The sequence below is a fragment of the Ictalurus punctatus genome, chromosome 12 (assembly GCF_001660625.3).
Source record: "Ictalurus punctatus breed USDA103 chromosome 12, Coco_2.0, whole genome shotgun sequence".
Taxonomy (NCBI): Eukaryota; Metazoa; Chordata; class Actinopteri; order Siluriformes; family Ictaluridae; genus Ictalurus; species Ictalurus punctatus.
The window spans coordinates 21,862,058-21,882,940 of NC_030427.2; the positions used below are offsets into that span (position 1 = coordinate 21,862,058).

General features: G+C 40.7%; 1 protein-coding gene across 1 annotated transcript in view; it reads right to left on the reverse strand.

Annotated features, from left to right (window-relative positions):
- Positions 1–3,173: 3,173 nt before the first annotated feature.
- Positions 3,174–20,883, reverse strand: part of foxo6b (forkhead box O6 b) — a 35,601-nt gene continuing 17,891 nt past the window's right edge. The window contains exon 2 of the mRNA XM_017480730.3: positions 3,174–7,663. Within this exon, the coding sequence (XP_017336219.1) occupies positions 5,999–7,663 (1,665 nt within the window). The 3' untranslated portion in view covers positions 3,174–5,998. The remainder of the gene's footprint in view (positions 7,664–20,883) is intronic.

A 20,883-nucleotide genomic window follows, 5' to 3' on the forward strand; every position in this document is an offset into this window, starting at 1 on the left:
CATCCAGACCTCCAACTGGTCTCAGATTGAGGATCTTGTTCTGTTGTGGTCCTATAGGAATTGAGTGCAGCATTTGAAACCCTAGACCATTATGTTTTACTGGACAAAGAACTTATTTAACAGAATGATACCAGTGTGTAAGCATAAATTGAGATTTTTTTCAGAGCCAAAAAGGTACACTATGTTGTCCCACAAGGTCCTGGTTTAGGTCCACTAATATTCTTCATTTATATCCAGCCATTTAATGTAATGCAAATATGATGGTGGCTTTCACTTCTATGCAGACAATGCATGATTATTTTTTGTAACGTTGGTCCAATTCATGCAAAATAGAAGACAAAATGTGTAAATATAAATGAAATGCAAGGTATACTAGACACAAAAAATCGAATGAATAAAAACTGATGAGATGAATGGTTTACCTTTTGGCATAACTTTCTCATCTCCTAAAATATTATACCCATCACAAACACTTCACTGAGCCGAGCCAAGCCTACCATTAGTAGCAACCCAGTTGATGGAAATGTTTTTCTTCCATTGCCCCTAAACTCTGGAATACTGTTACAGTGAATCAGAATCATGAAGGGTTTTACCTTGGTGCGCCAAACGATTAGATATGAAGCTTGTGGCACAAAAAAGATGACATTCGTGAACACGAACGATACACTCGTTCATTCGTTCTTCCCTAGTAACTGTTTAAATTAGACTGATAGTTTGTTAATATTTTGGGAAATAGAACCATCTCAATATTCATTAGAAAAGGTAGGTACCAACGAAAATAATAACTATGAAAACAGTCCCACACACATTAGGCCACACCCACTTCAGGTTTAAATCTGAACACAGCTACAGGTATGGATATTTAGTGTAATAAACAGATAGTTGGCATTGCATGGCATTGATCTGCACCTCTAGCTCAATGATGCTTTGTTTCAATTGCTAAACTGACACAAAAGAACTGCTTTTATTTGCTGAGCAGGGAGAAGAAGAAATAAGAGTGTAGAAGGCCACATGAATAGATAATGGTTAATCCTGATGTGGGCAGGCAGGCTGCTGATGGCAGTTGTGTCCTACATTCATGGCTTGTGGCTGCTACAGACGACCCCCACCCACATATACCATGTTATGAAACATCTTTGATATTATTCATGATAGCTGGCTAAGAGGAATACTCAACACAGCCCAGCTATTATCAGCATCATCATACACATCTTATATACAGGTAGAACTGTTTCTATAGGTAGTTTGAAGATTGAGGTTTAGAGGTCAAGGTGCGACAATTCATATAGTATAAATAAGATAATGCGGACATGGGCTTGTTTTTTTTTTGTTTTTTTTTAACAAAAAAACAGTGTATGATATTCTGACTCACCAATGTTGTTGTTTTTTTTAATGTCACATTTTTTAATGTGCTGTATATATAAATATTAAATATTTTATTCTATTTAAAGGTTTTTATATGTTGTTTTTTTTTAAGTTTCTTTTAAAATTATACTTCAACCTTGAAGAAGAAATAGCACTCTGTTGTAGGAGAGACTCAAGCACATTCTCTGTCAAAGTAAATATTGCTTGTATAGCAGCTGATCCTTCATGGCATACAACGAAATAGTTTCATTCTCCCCTTGTAAACTAATTGTCCGCATGCAGATACATTCATTCATGCTTCATTCCACGTGTATGTGTTCTCTGAACTCACACAATAGATGAATTTGAAAGTATAAAACGGATACATATGAGTATATTAATAATGCTTTTTTTTTTTTTTTTTTTTTTTTTGCAATACAAAACTGAAAATGGGAAGAAAAAAACGCTTTAAGAGCTCAGAAAGAATTTGTGAATAAAATATATTATAGAATAGATATAGCAAAGGAAAAATGGATGATTGGGGAGGGGGAGGGATTCTGTCAGCACGCTGTCACCTTCTTTGCCAGAATAAATCCATCAAATGCTGAAATAAATCAGGCCTCGATGATTTGCATGACTACGGTGGGGAAAAAAAAAGAAGAAGCTTGGCTCACCAGCACATGCCATTTAGACAAATCCTGCTCTCCAAATACAAGTGATATGTTGTTCCAGAAACTTCCATTGTCTACTTCTTATGGGTGTGTTCGATGATATGGGTGGAAATGCTAGCCTGGCGTTATTGTTTCACTGTAATGGAAATCAAGGGAACAATTTGAAGCCATTAAAAGCGCTAATCATAGATATCTAATCAGAAAGGAATCTGATTTTGATTCCCAAGCCGTCGTTCGGGCTCCCACATGCTGACCTTGTTTGAACGGATTTCAAAAGCATGTTTAAGGTAAGCTGTAGATAATTTCAGGAGCCTCCAGTCACATTTTTCCCAGGTGCAATGGAGGCAGGAGTGGTAAAGATGGGCAGATGGCATCTGGTGTTTCTCTCTCTCTAATTTGTCTCTCACTCATGCTGAAGTGTCTATGGTACCAGGTCAGCGTCTGGGAAGAGTAGAGTCGATTAGAGGAGCAGCCGTGTGTGTGTGTGTGTGTGTGCGTGTGTGTATGTGTGTGTGTGTGTATGAACAGTATGGAGATGCAGATGCAGCCAGTCCCTCAGTGAGAATGTTTCCACTGGGAGAGAGACAGCTATGGCACAGCATCTGGGGCATTAACGAGCCTTATTACACACACGCACACACACACACACGCACACACACGCACACACACACACACACACACACACACAAATGCACAACATGGGATAGATACATATATACATGGCTATACTCTCCATGCTGCATTTAGCTCCAGGGTCCCTGATTCAGTCCTAAACTCAGGGTACCATAACTCTGGAGTTTTCTATGTTCTCTCCGTGTCTCTGTGGGATTCCTCTGGGTTCTCTGATTTCTTCATTTCCTCCAACCTCTCCAAAAACATGTCAGTAGATGAACTGGGTACTCTAAATTGCCCTTAGGTGCGTGTGTGTGTGTTTGTGCATACGTGTGTGCACAGTGCCCTGTGATGGACTGGCGAACCATCCAGAGTGTATTCCTGCATCCCTCGCAGTGTTAGGCCGGATCTACCATGACCCTGATATACAGGATATATATATATATATATATATATATATATATATATATATATATATATATATATACACACACACACACACACACACACACACACACACACACACACACACACACACACAAAGTATTCTGTCATTTGTTTTTATTTTACAATCACCAGATGAGCAGATACATCATTTTAAAAAAGAAATAAAACCAGGATTTGTTTGTCAAAAAATTATTATACAATTTTTTTTCTCCATACAGATTTTGTACAGGAGGAAACATAAGTCAAAATGTAATAACATCATGATTCCATAATAAAGATGAAAGGAGATTCAGGGGTCCACAGATTCACCCACAGACCCATCTTTTTACCCAATAAATATAAACTGTATAATCATATTGTTGTTAGCCAGGCATAGTGGATACCAGGGTACAACCTCGATGGATTTCCATAGTCATTTCAGATACACCACTGTGCTACACACACACAAGAAGCTTTACACAGAAGCAGACATGGGGTCAGGGACTAAAACACACTTGGGGGAATGATCGAGCGCCGGTCACCAAGAACATAAAGAAGTGCAGAGGAAAAAGAGACGGCAGATGAAGGCAGGCTTTATTGTCCTCTGTGGTAGAGAGAGAGAGAGAGAGAGAGAGAGAGAGAGAGAGAGAGAGAGAGAGAGAGAGAGAGAGAGAAAGAAACAGAGAGGGAGAAGGCTAGCTATCTGATCGGAGTGTGTGCAAGAAAAGCTGCAGAGAGGCACTTGACATTTGGCCTGATTCAAACAGCTTTGCTGAGGAAAGGAACTCTCTGCTTCTCTCACACACACTCTCTCTATCTATATATCTCTCTGTCTCTCTCTGAACTCATTTTTTTTTCCTCCTAGCAGCCTATTGCTCTCCTTTTCAACTAATTCATTCTCCAATCTGTCTCTCTCTGTCAGCCTATCGATCAGTCTCCTCCACTCATTCCTCTTTTTTCTATCCTTCTCTCTTCATCTATCCCTCTTACTCTATGTTTTCTAGAAACCTGGTGAGGAAGTTCTGAGATTGAGCATCATGAGAAATCTGTCCAAAGAGCTTCACCCACTCAACGGGGAACGCAATGAAAATGTATAACATCATTTTTTTTCCTCCACGAAAACGTCACAAAATTACATAACATCTATAATAAAAGACAAAAAGAAAGACCGATATGTCAGCTATGTGGCCATCTGGAGGTTAGAAATGAGACGTCTGTCTGGAGGATCACAGTGTAGGTGAACTCACTTGGCAGCATGATGACAAAATTGAAAGTTGCTTTTTAAAATGGAAAACACACACAAATCATCATTCTTGGTAAGCACTTAATTATTTCTATCTCCCCTAAGTGTAATCAGTGGATGAAGAGGATATGACAGGAGTTCGTCTGTGAAAGGGAGATAGCACCCATTTTCTGATTGGGCTAATTAGCATGCAGTTCACTAGTGTAAATTCTGAAGGCAGCGTAATATAGCTTTTCTCAAAAATTGGACTGACTGGGCCTGGATTTATGGTTTTGTCTTTTGGCAATGTTATCACCACACTGTAACCAATTACTTTATTAAGCTGACGCAATAGAGTGTCATTTAAGGTTATATTCTGGAAATTCCAGCACAGTATTGAATTAGGATTGATAGTGCCGAGTTAATGAGGGTTGAATGAGGCTTCATGACTGATATATCAGCATTGATTATCTAAAGTAACACTGCATAGGCTAATGATAATGCAATATGCTAATGTAAACAAAAGGGGGAGTTAAGTTGAAGCGCAAAGTGCTTCAGATCATAGGAGACTGCCACAGTAGAGTTGGCCAGAGGTGCACTGGAAAGAGCCTTGTTCAGGAAGTGTGGTAGCCTCTGATCGTTCCTTATCTCATTACAGGGAAAGCTACATAAATCCACAGATGGAGAGAAAGAGGAACAGGGTATTATTTGCATGTTTCCTCTCTCTCTCTCTCTCTCTCTCTCTCTCTCTCTCTCTCTCCTTCTCTCACCATGTCTATGTCTACCTTCCTCTACCTATCTGTGTCTCTTTCTCTTCTTCCCCACTATTTACTGTAGAGTGACTTCAATCATCACTGTAGCCAAAACACATTAAGCTGGTTTGCCTGAAAAAAAAAGATACTCTGAGTGCCACATTCGATTTGGAGTAGTGATGCATAGCTGGTGCATTACTTTGGAGAATAAAAACGATATGCCGAATATCAATAAAGTGGAGCTGATGGATGACTGTCCTAGCATATGGAAAAAGGGACATCCAATGAGCCTGCATGGGACGAGGACACACACACACACACACACACACACACACACACACACACACACACACAACCCTGACCAACATGTACACAACACTGCCTGACAGCACAGATATTTATTTCTCCATCTTCTAATCAAGTTTTTTATTTAAAAAAAAAAAAAAAAAAATTTAAAAAAAAAAACTTTAAAAAAAATAAAAACACGAACACAATTTTTTTTTTCATTCTGGAAGGATAACAGAGTCATTTGGATACATTAAACCCAGCGAACCAGCAAACAATATGATTCCCCTGGTTTCAGAGTGGCTGTTACTGTCTCTGAATTTAGGGAGATGAATGTAAAGTGCTTGAGAGAGCTTTTTACCAGAAAGAGGTGATGGATATTAAAGAGTGAACTGAGGGACAGAGAGAGGACAAAACTTGGTTGAAGAATGCCATTATACTAATCCACAGCAGGGAAACACAGAGAGAAGGAGAGAGGAAAGAGGAAGAATATTTATGGAGAACTCTACGTTCAAAATGACTGCACCGACACCAGCAAATATATGTCCTTAAAATGCCTTCTTGTACTGTTTGGCTCTCTGAGCAAAAATAAATCACAGTCAAATCAGTTCTGACCTGATCAGACCCCACCCCACCCCACCTCCCACAGGGCCCTACGGTTAAAGTTTTCCCCATTAGTGTCTGTGTTACCCAGAAACCCAACTCTGGCTGTTATGTGATTGCGGAGGCCCTGCGAACATCCCCATCCCCATTCCCAAGCCTATTCCCATGCCAACACCCTGTGAAAGTGATCCGTCATAGTTGTAGTCCATTCCCTCCGTAGAGTCCATGAAATCGTTGAGAAGAACAGACTCCACATCACCATCCAGACTGCTCTGGTGGACTTCTATCTCCATCTCTGACTGCTGCAGTCGGTTAGGAGGTGGCTGGTGGTGACCAGGTTGGTGACTGCCATTTTGGGCTGGCTGGTGGTGGTAGTGGTAGTAACCATGCCAGGGTTCTGTCAGGCCCTGGTGTTGAGCACCTGGGTAAGGTTGATGGCGAGTTTGGGGTGCAGACGCCATAAAGGAGGGGTCCTGGGGCACATCCATGAAGCCGGCTGGGTTAGGGGGTAGGGAAGTAGAGGGAAGGTGGGCACGAGGGCCATATGGATTGGAGGATTTGTGATTGTATGGCTGCAACATATCATTGTTGACTCTGGGAGACAGTGTTGACTGCCTTGAGTTGCTGTGCTGCATATGGCTGTGCATATGGTTTGAATTAGAGCTGGGGTTAAGCTTATGGTTTTGCTTGTGAGATTGGCCGTAGTCATGACCAGAGTGATGTTTGGAACCATGATTGTAGTCTAGATCTGGGTGATGCTTGTTGGGATTTTGGTTGTGATGAAGACTTGAGTTCTGCTTATGGTTTGCTCCATGATCATTGTGAAGGTTTTGATTGGGATTGGGATTCTGGCTGTGATTGTGACTGCAGCTCTGATCATGGCCATGAGAGTGCACAATGCCATTAGACTGTGACATTAGTGAATGGGCAGCTTGACCTTGCCCCACCACCATGTCCTTCCCACAGTACTGTGGCCCACCAGCTAATAGGCTCTCGAGAGCATTGTTCTCTGAATAAGCCCTTAGGGGGCGCTGGAAGCTGGTTGGCTTGTTTTCCTGGATAGTCTGCATAGGGGCATGGTGCCTCAGCATGCTCATGGAAGGCTGACCATAGACAGTAGCACAGTATGATGTTTCCCCTTTGGGTCCTGGGCCATAATGGTAACCATTGCACTTGAGCTGCTGTGGTTGAGAGAAGTCTTCATCCAAGCTGATGGCTCCAGTAAGGTCAGCCAATTGAGGGAGCTCTACTGAAGGACAGTGGCCCCCAGTGCCCAGTGCAGGTGATCTGGTACTAGTGGGGCTCGGATAGAGGCGAGGGGAAGCCGAACAGGACAGCCCTCCCTCCTCTGGCTCATCTGGCTCTGCTTCAGCCACGATTGGTGACAGGCAGCCACTCAAGGTGGATGCAGAGGAACTTGTTCTGGAGTGCAGATCTGCCCAGGCATCAAACTCCTCACTCCCTACTCCCATGCCACCCTTCCCAGCTGGGCTACCATGTTCTGGGGACCCTTGGATCCCAGGCCCAGCGCCAAGTCCTCGGCCCATCCCCATGACCCTCTTCCGGCTTATCCGGCCTCGAGATTTTAGGTACTTTGTGCCATTGTCCATGGAGGCAGCTCGCCGACGAGGGCCTTTTCCCATCTTCCCACCTTCTGGGTTCAGCATCCACCATGAACTTTTGCCCGTTCCCTCATTCTGCACACGAATGAAGCGGGTATGCAGAGACAGGTTGTGGCGAATGGAATTCTGCAGAGACAATTATGGGTAACGGGGTGGGGAGAAAGACAAAAACAGATTGTTAAACACTTAATACTATACCTAATACAAAATCACATTTTATCTGGAAACATACAATGTAAGAGAACTCTACAATTAACTGGCCTCTATTATTCTCTCTAAACGTATTGTCCTTCATGACATGGTGACTGCTTTAACATTTTAGACCACAGAATGTCTTTTTGTTTAACAATGCTATGAATTTGGTACTGGAAATTGGTAGTGTTTTTCAAAGATATCTCAGGGCCAAAAAAAAAAATTTTTAACTGCACTTTTATTTGACATTTGTTAATTGTTATTCTAGATATATTATAAACCCATTCCCATTTAAAATATACATATTTGACCATTATGCATCAACTACTATTGCTGATCAAGATATGAAGGCTCTTCATTAAAAAATAATAACAACTTGGCAGCAGCTAATCATTCCTAATCATTCTAATCATTCAGATCAAACGGCTGTTCTAGTAAAGCGTGGCAAGCACCGAGAAACAGATCGATACAGCAGGCAGCCTTGCTCCTCCACGCAGCAAATACTCTTTCTGACTCACACCACTGCCAACCGAGTCATGCACACACGCATACATGTACACGTACACACACGCCACAGCAAGCACATCAAACCGTCGCCAAGGTTACCCAAATGAATCACACGTGGCAACATGATCGCAGACGCCCCTATCGATTGCAGACCTCCAAATATGACAGTCAGCCAGTGAGAGAGGCGAGAGGGAGAGAGGTGTGATTCTGGCACGCTTACTGTGCTGGAAGAACACCAGAACAAAGAGAACAGAAAAAGAGGGGAGGGGGCTGTTTCCAATGCCAAGATAAACCATATTTAGATCACAGGAACAGATGAAGTAAACATGGGATTGTTTCTTGCAACACAATAATTGGGGATTCTTTTTTTTTCTTCTTTGAGAATTGAGTAATTAAAAATTGAGAGTGATCTACTAGAAGTTCCTTTCAGGAAAACGTAAAGACGGGCTGTGTCGTGTGCATCAAGAGCTACACAATGTACATAACTAATTGCCTTGTCCAGGAAACAAGTCTACCATATATTGTATATTAAATGTACTTTGTAGAGTGGAGCAATATAGAGTTATGTGTAGATATGAAGAATAACACTATAGAATCAAGATTTTTTTTGTTTCATGCTGACAAACATGACTAGTTCTGATAAATTCCCAAACTCAGATAACAATCACATTGTTACACTATGAGTAATGCATTCCATTTTTTAAACACCTGATGCAATAATGCATACACATATAACATTTTCTCGATATCATATGGTTCCTATAGTTGAGTGACATACAGCATCAGAGCCTTTTGAAAATATCTATTTTGCTCTCCTTTTTCTTTTTCTTTTCCTTTTAGCAGTCATGTATGAATAAGAGCCATTATTACAGTGCAGGAAATGCATCTCTGGCAATTGTGTGGCTGAAGATGTTCACAACAGCATACCACCATAATACATAGCATATCAAAATAGTATCTCTATGCTAGAATATTACTCATACTCTACAGGATGTAGTGAAGTATTTTCTGTAAGGTTCTGTAGTCAGAAGTGTGCAAGATATCATTCCCACTTGTCAACATACAGATACTATATGTCCAATATTGCATACTACCGTACAAAATAGTATGTCTGGCATTCTGTTTTGCCAAAGTAGAAGTAAGCCTAGATATTCAGTAACCCTGGCACAAAAGGTGAACGCAATTTCCAGGAAATAACAACAGCTGAGATAGCTTTATTGATGTTGCTTTGTGAATGGCAATAACACATTCGTGTTGCTTGCGTGAAAAAAACCCCAGAAACTGCTACCTTCACCGGAAAAGTTAAGCCATCAATTTTACAGGTTTTAAATGTGAAAGCACCTCCTCTTGTCTTGCCACAGTGTCCTTATATTTATAGTATCATTGTACAGTATCACTCAACTAATCTCCATCTCAGTTACACCCTCTGTCTGACTCACACACATGCACAAATGGTATTTTCTTGTTTCCTTGCTACCTCGCTCTACATCACAAATCAAAACAAGTCTCTTATAGCTGCCTGTCAAGATTTCTGCATTATCATTATCTATTGTAAGAGTAAGTTGCAGATAACAGGTTGGCCTACACTTCAAGGAAAGCACTTGTTTAAATTTTCTGCTGCGCCTGAAGATTATAGCATACAGTATAAGTGGTAACAATTTAGCTTTTAAAAAAATTTGTATTGCTAATGAGTGAAGCCATGAAATGTTTAATAGCAGTAATAAAACAGTAACTACATTATATTAAAAAATAATTATTTAAACCCTTAAAATATAGCCTAAAGTAGATTATTAAATAATTAGCAAGTTATTCACTGAATAACACATGTAAGAAATGAAAGCTGAATCAGAACGCAGAAGGAGAAGGAAATTATACTGTAGGTCAAGCACAATGCTCTGTAATGTATCCGTGGGACACGGTAGCATATCATTCCTGCCTTATAGCTTCAGGGTCCCTGGTTTGATCCTGAGCTCAGGTTACTCACTGCGCATGTTCTCTTTTTGTCTGTGTGGGTTTCCTTTCCTCCCAAGTCCCGAAACATGCATGTAGATAGACTGGTAACACTAAATTCCCCATAGGTATGAGTGAGTGAGTTTGTGCATGTGCGATGGACTGGCATTCAGTCCTTCCTTCCTTCTGCCCAGTGTTCCCGGGATAGGCCCAAGATCCTACACAACCCTGTTCATTAAAAGGTTACGGAACAGTACTGCAGTGAATAAATCTTAAATGTTTAATATTAAAAAGATTAATAGTTTGTGTCCTATACTATGTATTTATAGCCTGGCTTTGGCAATGTATGTAATGTTGCCAATTAACTCATCTAATCTACCGTTCTAGCCTGAGAAGTACCTCCACCAAGAATTAATCCGGTACCCAAGCCCTTTTAGAAGGGCTAGTTTTACAAAAGGTGCACACAGCAAGTTTGGGAGTCTTTCTTTGTTCGGAACAGATTTTAGTTTAGCAAATGAGACAAATACCACCCTAAGCATCAAGAACTCCGTTACAGTATTTAGTGGTTCACACCATCATCTCACTTTCACACTTATTCATCCCTTTTCTCCATATCCTCCATCTGTTTATCACATAACCATACTTTTCACACCCCCAAAATTACTGACATACTTGTGCTTCACCTGTACTCAAACAGGAAAACAAAACTATCAGACAGAAATTCAAACACAACACACGTTGGCATCCATCACTTATGTTCACTGAATAAACGTTCATCAAGTACCTCTATCAGATCACATATAATCTATCTGTCCGCCGTTTTCTTTGTAAAGAGAGGCATCTTGTTTTTCCATAGTGATTCTGAGAGATATTATGGCTCATATTAATGAATGTATATTGGGCACCCAGGTGAGCCAATTATCTTGGTGCGATAGAGAGCTGAGCTGGAGATGAGCTCCAGTGTTGGCTGATCTCAAAAAGCCCCCTGCCTCTCTCTCTCTCTCTGTCTCTCTCTCCTGGGATTTCTGAAGGGCTGATTCTCCAGCCTACGCTATCAGGCGAAAAACCGTGCCACTTTGACTCTGCTCCCTTTCAAAGCAGTGAGAAATTGGATAAGTGAGGGGTATTTATGTTCTCTGGCCCCCCTCCAAGGAGCTCCTATTCTCAACCAGCAACTCAGCCAAATGACACGAGCCCCCATGCTGGTGTAATAGTCCAATGTTGTGCAGCCACGGCAGGCAAGGGGCTGACTTAATCAAAGCCAAATGGTGTGACAGCGTCGAAAAAATGCCCCATGTCAGGCGATCAGAAAGCAGCCCTCTGACAGCTATGCCATGGCTGACGTTAGTTGCAGAGGGGTAACCATGACTACGGCGTTAAATGCTGGGGAGAAAGGCAGGAAGTGTATGAGGTGGGTTATGGATAAAAGTATGAAGTGAACGATGTGGATTAGGACAAAAAAGAAGCACATGCAGTTTGATGTTCTAGGTTTCATCTGTGACTGTCAGGTGACTCACACCAACTCACAAGGGAGCTTCAATCATTCAGTCACACTGCCACAGGAGTTGTCTCTAAGGACTGATGATTAGCAAGCCAAGTATAAGCTTCATGGCTTGCTTGGTGTCTACCACTAGCCAACCGTAGCTCAGAACACACTTCAGCATCAAACTTCCCAAAGCTCCGGGTGCACAAATAAGCTTGTACAGAACCTTGACTTGTCATTCAGGTTGTTCAAAACCTTGACATATTCCATAGGTCTGAAACTTGAACCTGACAAGCTAGAAATAATCGCATAGCTTGACCCTGAGCTCTACCCGCTAATGCCAAAGAACATTGATCCCTCAAAGAATGCAGATCCTCTTGTTAAGTCTGATTTGCTCAACCACAGTGTGGCTTGTGGTAACGTTCTGCAAACAGCACGCCCGTGGCTCCATGTATGACCCAGACACCTTGTGGGTTTATGTGAGTCAGCAGACTGACTAGCCCTTCCCATCACACTCATATGTACTTGTGTACACACTCATCAGACACTCAGATTCATCAATTCATCCATAGGAATCCACACCCATACACAGTTGTATGACCACACTCACACAGATACACACAGCAATCTAGCAATCATACGCAATCCCTCTCCAGTCAGGGTAATCCCAGAAAGTCTGGCAATAATCCTGGATAAATCTGGCTGTTCGTCACCTGTCAACCCAGGAGCTGCTGTAAAGCACCAGAGATTGGAGGGATCACATTTTGGCCAGGAGGGCAGTAAGCTGAGCGTGATGATGGTCAAAATATTCAGGGCAGAAATATTACTGAAAAATTCAAAACAGATCTTTCAAATAGGGATTTTAAGCACTATAAATGGTTATGGCTTTCAACAGTTTGAAACAGACACTACAAACTGTCTGGCAACTATTACATATGTTCTACACCCTTATGTGTCATGTAGGAGGTTTTGTTCACTTTTACATGGCCTTGCATTTGTAGAGCTTCTCCCACTAACCTTCAAACGAAAAGGAAGATAATTAAGTGATTACCTTAAAGCAGTGGTCACCAAACCTCTTCCTTGAAATCTACCGTCCTGCATATTTCATCTCCAACCAAACTCTAACACACCTGTTTTAGTCCATCAAGAACTTCTTAAGGCAATGATCAGATGGTCAGGTGGGCACAATTTAGGTTGGAGGTAAAATCTTCAGGAATGTAGATCTCTAGGAACATTGTTGGTGACCACTGCCTTAAAGCATTGCTTAGCCATTGGTAGACCTGATCTTGTGAAAATTTCACAAACAAGTTCAATGTGGTTGGATTTGTTCAATTTCCCATGGAGTGGTATGAATGCTAATCATGTGCCTAACAATAAACCAAGTGTTGTTTTGGTTTCGTGCATGGCTCAGGTTTACAGAAACTATTCATGATCACATTACTAAGACCCTAAAAATTCTGGAGTAGGGCTCCCGAGTGGCACAACAGAAAAATGTTTGCCCTATCTACAGGAGATAATGGTTTGAACCCTGACAATGCCACAGCCATCCATAGCCAGGATCCAAGGAAGCAAAATTGGCTATGTTCTCTGGGTGGCATACTCTCTCTCCCCTGTCAATCAAAGTGGCACTAACCAATCGTAGGTGTCTGTGAGTTCATGTATGCAAAAGAGGGCAGATAACACTTTCCTCAAAACTGCCCTTTTAGGAATGTAGTAGTTGTTTCTGTCTGAAATTGCAACAAAGTAAACGAAACCATGTCGATTTGATTCTATAAACAGGTTATCTGAGCTGTAGTCCATTAGATCAAGCTGCTGCAACATCAACACATTGCAAGAGACATCTTTGACATTTATTCTACATTATAGCCACTGATATAGACTTCACGATGACAGTTTGATCAAAAATATCTATGATGTGAGACCACTGGTTTTCCAGCTTATAGCCAAGACTAGGAAAACTTCACAAACTTCAGCTTTGTTACAGAAAAGAAGGGACAATAATGATTGATTATAGTTTAGACACAGTGGATACCATTTGTCACTTTCAGCGTTTTTAAAGAGTGATTTTTATTGATGATTCTGTGTATTGTGGATACGTTCATATGTGTGGATGGATCGTTTTTGAATTCCTATAAAGGACTCAGGAAAAGCATTGTGCTCATTTGCAGAACACTCTCCTTGGAGCATTAAAGGCAATCCTCTATTTTACAATTTGTGCACTGCTCCATTTGATACTGTGCACAACGTTCTTTTCAAGTGGGCATTGCTGAAGTGTTCTAAGCAGCAAGCAAGGCTGAAATGTTTCCAACCTTTAATCATTATGTATTAATCCTTCGCACATAGCCATCAGTCATTATGTATAGACTTGTCAATGGGTCTCTCTCTGCCAGACATATTTTGGATAAGCACAAGTATGGTAAAAGATAGGCATTATGAAGGGAAAGCAAAGGAGGGGGGGTTGAGAAACAGAGACAGACACAAAGCAGCATATTACAGGCAGGGAGAGTTAAAATGAGTGCTCTGTGTGGGAAAGAGGGCTCATCTGCTAAGCCTGTCTGGAGGCAATCGATGTAAATTAGCAAACGCTAAAGATACACTTCCTGTGAATGGGCAACACTCATTTGTTTGAGGGGGAAATGAACTCACAGCCATTCGGATTAATGGGCAATGTCTTGAGAGAGAGGATGCAAAAAGAATTCATTCAATGGTTAAATAGATCTTAATGATATTATAAATATGTTAGATCATTTTTTTTGCATATAACTTACACTCTCTGGCCATTTTTTTTTAGGAATACCTGTACACCTGCATATCATGTGGCAGCGGCTAAGTGCCAAAAATCATGCAGATACAGGTCAAGAATTTCACTACATTTTCATTTCAAACATCAGCATGGAGGGAAAATGTGATCCCAGTTCCCAGTGACTCTGACTGTGGCATGGTTGTTGGTGTCAAATGGGCTGGTTTGAGAATTTCAGAAACCTCTGATCTCTTGGGATTTTCACACACAACAGTTTTTAGAGTTTACACAGAGTAGTGCAAAAAAACAAAAAAACATCCAGTGATCAGTAGCGCAAAGAGGGGAAATGCCTTGCTTATAAGAGAGGTCAGAGGAGAATGGCCAGACTGGTTAGCCCTGACAGAAAAGCTACTGTAATTCAAATAATCACTCTTTACAATTGTGGTGTGAAGAAAAATACATAATATGTCAAAGCTTGTGGCGGATGGACTTCAATAGCAGAAGACAGGAAACTGAGGCTACAATGGGCACAAGCTCAGATTCCTGTTCTTGACTGATCTGTATAAATTAGATGAGTTTAATGGTAGGAGTTTTTAGCAGTGGCCTAAATATATTTGTATTTAGCCTAGCTACTATTGTAATAACTATTATTACAGAGAAACTAATTGCTGAAAATTACTCACAATTGCTATCACAACCTTGGAAACATAAAAGACACAGCTAACACTCAGAACACAGATGGTCCTCTTCACAGAGATGTCCGTCACTGTCCAGAGTATGAGAGAGAAAGGGTAGCTCTATTGTACCCTAGTTTGAATGTAAATGGCCACTATGTTTGAGTTTTTGAACTACCAAATTACCAGTCACACCAAATGACTGTAGTTTCAACATAGCCCTGAGTTATTATTTAAAACCTATACTGATGCCTGCTGTAAATAAAATTACTCCATGCTTCAGATCGTTGTAAATAATGCTACCATGCATGGAGAAAAACAAGACTTTACACATATAAATCCATTATGTTTTCTTTGTGTTTTCTTAGGGGGATTTCTTCATGGAGATAGTCATGGTAAATGATTCCTGGATATGGATACTTCGCTGTATAAGCCTATTAAAGCTTATAAGACTAGGGCTATTTTTATATTGGTCAGTTTAGCGAGGTGTTTCCTGTAGTAGTGTAAAATGTCATCCAATAGAGATATTGGCAAGGTACAGGTATGGCATACATGTACCATATATATATTATCGTAAATGTAATATTATACTATCATTCAGTGCATATTAAGTTTGCAAGTGGTATTTATTTATCTTTGCTAAGGTTTTTTACTTTGTTTAACATATTGCACTAGAGCACAAACATCAGAACAGAACAAGCACATACCAGTATAAAATACAAATCCAAGAGATGAATACATTGAGTCACCACGTTATTGTGAAGCACAATCCTTTTTGGGTATGCTTCTTTATCTCAGGTTAAAACATAACTAACTTAAGTAAATATATTACACCAAATAAAGACAGCATATTAACCGCTGTTTATGTCCGATCATGTTTCCGATTGTTTTAAAACTAACTACTCTCAGCACATGGTTTAGGACTGAAATTACACCCTGACTTATAATCGAACTTCAGCTGGTACACCTGGCCCTGGATGTTAGTTCCTTGACCAATCTCAGTTGGACTTACTGTACAGGCCAATCTAGTCCTTTCCCCCTTGAACAGTGACAGTCGGAAGGAACAAGTAGGCTAGAGATGGACAGAGTGGGGTAGGGGAGGAAGGAGGGCGTTTGAAAATAGACTGAACAGATTAAAGAGCATCTGAGTGCAGAGCAGGGGATCAGAAAATCCACCCTGCATACCAAAATAGCCTTGGAGGGCACGGTTAGCCAAACTTTCCCGTTCCAATGGCTGGCACAACAGAGCATGAGTCCAGCCAGGTTTCCCGTGACAAAGTGGCTCACAATGATGCCACAGTTAATACGCTTACAACCTCAAACTATTCTTCTACACTACATCTCTTTTTCTAATGCTCACTTACTCCTACTGAAGAAAAAAACTAAATCATTTATGTGCAATGCTGTAATTAAATGTTATTATATTGTTATGAAACAGCTCATGTCTGTTCACTCTTAAGGTACCCCTAGAAATGACACTTGAAGCCATAATAAACATAAAAATTCTGTTGAATAATAAGATGTTTACTATGTTTAAAGCCAAGTAGCTGCTTAAAATGGTCTATATTTCTACTCCTTTATCGTCATTAAAAAGGCACGATCTATAAATAGGCATAAATTTGCTGTTTGGTTTCAGCCACATTTGCTGCTAAGTTATACAGTAGCTAGGGGAACGTTTCTTTGTTCCCAGGGTCCTATGTTCCGCATATTTATATGGCACATAATGAACACATGGTGATTTAAAGCTGGATTAAAGCCGGGTGCACACTGTGCAATTTTTAATAGTCCTTTGCGACTGTTGTTTGTCAGACTGTACGAACATGATCCCCGCTATAAGCCAGGTCACACTGTAGGATCTCAGCTGCTGTTAATGTCAGACAGCACGACATTCAAGACGCGAAAAAATGGACACACGCAAGAAGACTTGTACGGAGTAGAAGAAGCCACACTACAGGACTGTGCCTCATATCTTCGGCATTGCCAGAATTTAATCGGAGGTAAAATTTTAGCGCAAAGGCCATTAATCGGCTGTCGGGGACCATGTCGAACTAGCGATCAAAGACTACAGATTTTGGCCTAGGATTATAAGAATCTTTTCGGATTCTCAAAATTTATCTCAGACGACCAAATCATGGCCAAAATCCTACATTGTGAAAACAGCTTTAGGCTTCAGCATAAGTGAGAGCTGGGACATGTTCAAACTTCACATTTTTGTTCCTTTTATGACCGTTTACTGTTTTATAGGCTACTGTATGGTATTTCATCAGTTTAATGTATACATTTCACTATTGTTCATGCGTGGAGTTGAACTGTATAAATGTATGAATGTAGGCAACTATTTTCAGAGCAGCACATGAGGGTTCAGCATGTGCCACCTTGTTCATTTTCCAAGTGCATAACTTTCAGAAATTTCAGGTGTGGATGAAGGATACATTTTAAACTAACGCATGCTGTTATTCATTTAAATGTGTCTTTGGTGTTTAAAGCTAATTGGGCCCTGGGAAAATGAGTCCTGACTACATAATATGTTTGAAAAAGTTTACTTAATGTGTGTTAACAGCATATTGAACTGGGGAACGTAGGACCCTGGGAATATAGGAATGACCCCATAGCTAGCTAGTTTACTGATAAACTAGCATCCTTTTGTCACAGGTAGAAACAAAGGATTTCAGTCTTGGTTTCTTGATTACTTTCATCATTTTCTCAGCACTTTATTTAACAGCATCTAAAATTGTCAAATACACCATAACAATCAGAAATTTGTTAAACAATTTAATTCATACATGCTTAGTGAAGTAAGTAAGCTGGCTAAGTTAAATGCTAAAAAACTAGCTGCCATTTGCCTCAGGCACACATCAGTGGGATTTCAGGATATGGGTATCTGTCTGCACCATTACTTAAATTAGTTAGTTAATAAAATCATCATGGTAATTTTCTTGTGATGGTTTTCAAGTTTAAAGTCATGAAGCCTTATTAGAGAGATCACACACTCCTACATAATACACTGAGTTTTGTTTTTTGTTTTTTCAATGAAGACTTGATTTAAAATTGGAAAATGTACCAAATCTATAATCTATAATCAGTATCAGCCATCTCGGTGTAGTAAGTCATTTATAAATGAGCGCAGTCATAGATCCTGTAGTCCTAAACCCATTTTGTCAGTCCTCTCTTCCGAACAGCAAGTGAAAAGACAGTGACACCGACTATCATTTTTGCACAAAGTCATCCTCTGTCCTAGACAGAGCATGCACAATTAATTAGTAAATCATTAATTAAGTCACGCTTCGATTCTTTTCAGTTCGAGGGCATGGAGAGAGTTGATCACTTTAATCAAGAGCAAACAGATGAGGAAGCACACTCGCATGATTCTTAATTAAAGCACAGCTAGATTAATGCATTTTATAGCATAGTTTAAGATAAAATCCAAGTTCATGTGAAAGGACAAAGGCGTATTGTGTATGCAAGGATATTTGGGATTTTTTTTTTTTTTTGGAAGCTGGAAGATGTATTCAAGCGAACAGTAAAAGAATGTCTTCGCTACTCATGTACTTTATAATCATGTATAACACACAAAGATGTGGCACACAAATACACACACACACACACACACACACACACACACACTCACTAGTGCTCTGTTAGCCTGGCACATTGGGCCCGCTCATTACAACAATGCCAAGCTACCAGTTGCTAAGGAGACCTGTGGGAGAGGGAGGGTTCCTGTTGCTATGGCAGCAAGCCTGCTTTCTGCCAACTGCCTTTCCCCACGAGACCTGACCGTAGTACGCAGAGAAAGGGAGCGACAGAAAGAAAGGAAGATGGAGAGGAGAAAAGAAGAGCGAGCAAGTGTGTGTGTGTGTGTGTGTGTGTGTGTGTGTGTGTGTGTGTGTGTGTGTGTGTGTGTTGGGGGGGTGTAAGAGGGGGTTAGGGGTAAGAGATGTTGAAAGAGTTTACAAAGAAGGCAGCAAGCAGTGTAGGATTTGGGGGGAGGTGTGACAGAAAAACATAGGGGAAAGCAGGAGAGGGATGTGCTGTGAAAATTGATGGAGTAAAAGAAGAGGGCTAAGGCGATGCAGCAAATAAGCAAGGATGCCTTTGAGAGCTCCATTTTCTTTCCCACGAAGTGATGTACAGCACTGAATTGTGCTCAGCTGATGGGGACTGGACACAATGGGTACCAATATTAACAGCTCAAAGTGAGGACACAGAGGAACCTGAAGTGACCCATCACACCGACCTTAACTTCCCTTCCCTTAACTTGGTGGGAACGGCTGCTGAAAATGGATTTCTCAAAAGCAAAATAGATTTGAAACAGCTTTGGTGTGTATTTGCCAATCTAGCTTCACAAAAAATATGTTCGCACACAATCATCTGCAGCAACTTATACACCAGGGGTGTCCAATCTTATACGCATAGGGCCGGTGTGGGTGCAGATTTTTATTCCAATCAAGCAGGAGGCACACCTGATTCCTCCTGTTTAATCAGTTGATCTTGGCTTTCAATAGACTTAGGTGTGGCTTCTGCTTGGTTAGAATGAAAACCTGCACCCACACCGGCCCTTTCCGAATAAGACTGGACACCTCTGATTTATATGCTGCATATCAACATTCTGGTTTAGGCATAGCGACGTATCAAACTTTCACTCAATTGCTCTGTATGTCACGTAATTTAACTACGCCCATATCTACCATTTTACCTCTTGTTTAAACATATTGAGAGTAACCCAATTTATGTGTAAAGTTTTCTCTTCTCTGCAAGGTATGTGGCGACGCAGTACAGTAATGTGGGCATTTTCCAAATGGGAAAAGCTTTTAGGCTGGAAATTCTTTAGGCTGCTGAGAAGACATTCAAGCTTTGGAAATGACATTAAATAGTTATTTTTATCATTGTATGACTTCTGGCAATCTGTGAGCACGAGCAAAACAGTAAATAAATGTTAGATATCTATGAAACAAGCAATTCACTTACAATTGTAAACATATTTTCTATTGGAGGGACAGTTTTATAGACAGTTTTATGACAACTTTGATAGAACTCCGTTCGAGGGAACAGAATTATGGGATTGCCTACAAAAAGAAGAATAACATACCATGCTACCCTCAAATCTGGCCATCATAAGGCACTTAAAGGGCAGTTCCTTTCCGAATGAAACCTGAGAAAGTGCAAATGCTGCCCAAATATGGTTCCTACCTAGAAACAGGAACTTTCAGGAACTTGGGACTTTTCCTGGCAGGCTCTATGGTGTTACTCACTTCTGATTAGTTCAGTCTGCGAAATTCAGATTATCAACTTTGTGTGTTTGTGGATACATGCAGACTAGACAACGCTAGAGAAAAAGTGGAAAGCAAGCATGGAGAAAGAAGTGCAAGAAAATCTACCAGCACGGCCACAGTACATCTGATAGCAAAGCTTCCAAAAATAAATGAACTTTTGTTCAAAGGTTTCCTCCGGGAACTCCGGCTTCCTCCGCCAGTCCAAAGACATGTGCTGTAGGCTGATTGGCCTCTCTATATTGTCTGTAGTCTGTGAATGGGTGTGTGTGAGATTGTGCCCTGCAATGAGTTGGCACCCCATCCAGGGTGACCCCCCCACCTGGTGCCCCAAGTTCCCTGGGATAGGCGCCAGGCTCCCCATGATCCTGTGTAGGATAAACGGTACAGAAAATAGGTGGATGGATGGATGAATGTATGGATTTTCACAAAAACATTGTTGTTTATGCCTATAATGTTTTTATTCATGTGATATATGTTGGACCTAATGTAGTATAAGTTGTAATACTAGATGCACTTTAATTTGGTTT